The sequence below is a fragment of the Amphibalanus amphitrite genome, unplaced genomic scaffold (assembly GCF_019059575.1).
Source record: "Amphibalanus amphitrite isolate SeventyFive unplaced genomic scaffold, NRLGWU_Aamphi_draft 000042F_arrow, whole genome shotgun sequence".
NCBI lineage: Eukaryota > Metazoa > Arthropoda > Thecostraca > Balanomorpha > Balanidae > Amphibalanus > Amphibalanus amphitrite.
Genome location: NW_024881538.1, coordinates 163963 through 168713, shown reverse-complemented (window position 1 = coordinate 168713; position 4751 = coordinate 163963). Strand labels below are relative to the sequence as shown.

General features: G+C 50.4%; 1 protein-coding gene across 1 annotated transcript in view; it reads right to left on the bottom strand.

Moving 5' to 3' along the window:
- The window catches only part of LOC122375932 (trypsin alpha-3-like), a 33445-nt gene that overhangs the window by 1131 nt on the left and 27563 nt on the right, over positions 1-4751 (bottom strand). Inside the window, exons 2-4 of the mRNA XM_043355528.1 lie at positions 3177-3291; positions 2594-2695; positions 1279-1506 (exon numbers count right to left, since the gene is read on the bottom strand). Of these exons, the coding sequence (XP_043211463.1) occupies positions 1279-1506; positions 2594-2695; positions 3177-3291 (445 nt within the window). The remainder of the gene's footprint in view (positions 1-1278; positions 1507-2593; positions 2696-3176; positions 3292-4751) is intronic.

The following is a 4751-nucleotide window of genomic DNA, read 5'->3' as shown; positions in this document are numbered from 1 at the left end:
CTGTGGTCGTGGAAGGGGAGGGGGTTAGCCTGTGAGGGATGCAGTCCTCAGTAGTGGACATCGGTAGTGCACAGGCAGTAACTACTGTGAGGGATGCACTAGTGAGCACCAGTGTGTGTGCTAACTACTGTGTGTGCACTAGTGAGGGATGCACTAGTGCAACATATAGCGGACAAACATTGGTGACTACCTATGTATATTTACATAGGCTTGAGATTGCGATAAATATAAGACGGCCCGATATGACCTAAGTTCGAGTATAATTAGCTGCTTACAATGAAATGGCACGGTTCCGCTTCAGGTACTGAAACGGTGTATTTGCTCTAAACCACCGCACCGTCTGCCAGACAGCTCTCGCCTGGGTTCCGTTGGACACATGTCGTTTGTGTGTGGTGAGTGGTGGGAGTCTTACCTAAGCTCGGACAGACAGCGGTCGTGGGTCTCTGTGATGACAGAATCTCACCGAAACCCGGGCTGACACCGGTCGCTTCTCACGTAAACTCGGACTGACACCGGTCGCTTCTCACCCAAACTCCGACTGACCCGGTCGCTTCTCACCTAAACTCGGACTGACACCGGTCGCTTCTCACCTAAACTCCGACTGACACCGGTCGCTTCTCACCTAAACTCCGACACCGGTCGCTTCTCGCCTAAACTTGTACTGACACCGGTCGTTTGACTGAGTGGTATGGTATCTCACCTAAACTCGGACTGACACCGGTCGCTTCTCACCCAAACTCCGACTGACACCGGTCGTATTTCACCTAAAATCGGACTGACACCGGTCGTGTCTCACCGAAACTCGGACTGACATCGCTCGTGTCTCCCCTAAACTCGGACTGACAGCGGGCGTGGGTCTCTGTGATGACAGAATCTCACCGAAACTCGGACTGACACCGGTCGCTTCTCACCTGAACTCGGACTGGCGCCGGTCATTTGACTGAGTGCTACCTTCTCACCTAAACTCGGACTGACTCCGGTCGTTTGACTGAGTTGTGACAGTATCTCACCTGAACTCGGACTGACACCGGTCGTTGGACTGAGTTGTGGCGGTATCTCACCTGAACTCGGACTGACACCGTCGTATCCCACCGAAACTCGGGCTGACACCGGTCGCTTCTCGCGTAAACTCGGACTGACACCGTTCGTTTGACTGAGTGGTATCTCACCTAAACTCGGCCTGACACCGGTCGTGGGACTGAGTGGTATCTCACCTAAACTCGGACTGACACCGGTCGCTTCTCACCCAAACTCGGACTGACACCGGTCGCTTCTCACCTAAACTCGGCCTGACACCGGTCGTTGGACTGAGTGGTGACGGTGGTCCAGCGCAGCTGACGCACGGTCCTGCCGCCCTGTTTGGTGAGCCCCCAGCCGAGCACCTGACACTCTGTGCCGGCGGCAGGCCGCTGCTCGGCCGGGCTCACCACCGCGCCCGTGATGCGCGTGGAAGGCTCCAGCGGTGTGCCGGTGCGGATCAGAGCCAGGTCGTTTGACTTCATGTTGCTGAAACGAGCGACATGTGATTGGATAGATGATGTGTAACGTGCAGTGTTCTTTTCACGGTGGGCTTTGGTCTTTGGATGATAGACGTAATAAACATAACAGTAGTTACTAGTGATGTCAATTACGGAAAATCGGAATACCGATACCAAACCAGATACCTACCAACCAAAACCGTGGAGAAATACCGAAACCAAACCAACTTGGGAATATGAGGAAAATACCAACCTTTTACCGATTTCTTAGCCTCTTAAACATTAGCGAGGGTTCATGATACCAACAAAATACCAAATACATTAGGATTGAAATACCAAATACCGAGTTGGTATCGGTTTGGTATCGGTATACCAAAAAGTTTGTATCCGATTGACATCTCTAGTAGTTACCTATACCTACATAAAAACGGTTTGGTACTTGGGTCTTGGTTACGTTTCCGTTTGAGACAGTCGAAGAATTTTTAGTCTTACGTGGGCTGGCTCTACATGTATCTTACCCAAAAATAGGTTAATACGTAATTAATACAACATTATGGAATGTGCGGTTAGTGCCTACCGGACTGGTGAAACCTCCATCCCAGGCACGTTCCGTTACTCGGTTTCTGGGTGAACGGTCATGTTCGAGACCTTGGCGATACGCCACAGCTGTGTCGGGCCGCCCGTCTCCGCCTTTGTGGGTGCGGTCTGTGTCACCTTTTGACGTGAACACCTGTGTAACCCTCCGCTCACCCGTACCTGTGCCCAGGCCCCGTCCCAACCAATGCGGGATTGGCCTTTTCAAACCGTATGATGGTCTATGTCAGTAAGCAAAGGCGAGGTACAACACTGGTTCGTCTCTATTCATCCTTCGGAGAATGCATTGGCTCATCCCCAACTAGCAATGGCACTTGATAATACAATGTCCCGGCTTAGGTATATCAATTCACATGTACTACCGCCCCAGGGAATGTTTTATCCCCCTATAGTTCATTCCCAGCTACATGCTCCGTTGCCCACTGCATCCTGTGAAAATTTCCCCCCGTGTCTCCCGGCCCACGCGGCTGTTTTCCGGCCTTGTCTCTCCTCAATTCTCGCTCCCAGCCGAGGCGACTCACTCGTCATAGTTAGCGATGGTGACGTTGACTGGATACCTGACCTGGAGACCCGTTCCGTCTAGGTTTGTCCCTCCAGTGACCACCTGGAACTGATCGGCCCTCCTGTCGGGAAGAGGGAGGACTAGTGAGACCGACCGTGGGAAGGCCTATGGGAACGGCCGACCGTGGGGCGTAATCAGACGAAACGACAATGGGATCACAAGGAGCTGTAAGTAGGTGTATGATTGAGCCTTAGAGTTAGGGCAGGGCAAAAATGGGAGAGATAGAGGAGAGAGAGATGGGGAGAGGGAGAAAGAGAGGGAGAGAGAGAGAGAGAGAGAGAGAGAGAGAGAGAGAGAGAGAGAGAGAGAGAGAGAGAGAGAGAGAGAGAGAGAGAGAGAGAGAGAGAGAGAGAGAGAGAGAGAGAGAGAGAGAATATTGCCTCGTTGACATTTATAAACAATAGGGTAGAGTTTGGAACAACACAAAAATATCGCATTTGATCCGTAAACGACTTCTGTCTGCATGTATGCCGACTCATACGTTCTGCGTTGTGACTCACATGTTCTCCGTGACGACTCACATGTTTTGCGTTTTAACTCACACGCTCTGCATGCAGTGTGCGGCCGTGAGCACCCAGTAGTCGCCGATGACCGTGCCGCCGCAGAAGTGGGAGTTGGAGTGACGGAACTGCAGCGATGCCACCCAGTTGACCGCTCCTGCGACCAATCGGTTCGTTAGTCAACATCACAGGGCGTGTCGCCGAGCCGAGGAGAGTCGATGTTATTCGGAGAAAAAATTCAAGCACATCACAGAGGTGATAGGACATACCTACTAGTATATATTGAGACGGGTTACACAGCACATTCGGGTGGACGCGTTTCGTCTAAATGACTTTATCGACACCCTCTCGGAAATTAAAAACAATACAAACACTTCGGGAGACGAAACGCGTCCACCCGAATGTGCTGTGTAACCCGTCTCAATATATACATTTGTCTATTGCTACATACCTACTAGTCTATAGTCATGCAGAGAACACGGACCACGGTGCATCAATACGTCCTAGTACAGAAAACAATGTCGTGGATGTGTTGCAGACCGGGAGGTTCAGGCTGTTTGCTGAATTCTGACCTTTGTAAACGGGCCAGTCCTGCAGGCGACCCAATATAGGATTGAGAAGCAAAGCAGTTTGAGAACGGACTACGGGATTCGGTCACTTGATAACGGTCTAGGTCAAGTAAACGGACCAAGTCGTTTGGAAGCAGACTGGGCCATCTGAAAATGGATAATAGCCGTTTTCACGACGGCCATCTGGTACACATTTGGTGCACATCTGGTACAGATTAGGTGCACATTTGGTCAAATCAGGTTCAGTGTGTTCTTAGCAGCTATCAGCTAGGGTTGCACTAATTGCTTATATGCCCGCTTTTTCATATTATCAGAGAGCATCATCGGTTAAAACACTGAAATAAATTCCTAAAATGAAGATACTTACTGTAAAAGAAATTAGGTGCAGATTTGGTCAAATCAGGTGCATTCGCCGGATAGCCTGTCGTGAAAACGGCTATTGGATATGGCCAGTGGTCGTAACAAAAGCACATTGTACCTACCAGATGTATCGGATTATTCAAAAATGAATAAAAAAGTGAGTCGTTGAGTGACCGATGCTCCAGAAATAAGTATGGGCTTGAGCAGATGATTTGCTTCATCATTATCCGTGTATGCTGCGTTTCACCCTTCCTTCCTTCCTTCCTTCCTTCCTTCCTTCCTTCCTTCCGGAACGCGATTGCACTATTCACGAAGGGTAATCGGATTCGCCACATTTAAAGGCCGCGTAAGTTAGGAGCCTTGCAATTTTCGTTAAATTTACGGTCGGCTCAGTAGCGGCGGAACACCTTCAATTCAACACCTCCAGGTGCCCTGGTGCCCTCCCCGTTCCGCCGCCTATGGGTCGGCTCCTCCGTTGTCTCGTTTCTCCGTCCATGCTATTTTTTCCCATATGGGAGCGGGCTGTTCGATGTACCTAATAGATATCCGACTATTGTTATGGCAGCGGAATTTTCAATTATGTTTCCAAAGATTAATCAGAGCGCCAGATGTCACACGTAATACTTCAGGCCTTTGAGTGGCTGCTCAGCCCGCCGGTTACGGCGTGCGTCACTCTTCCCAGCCACTA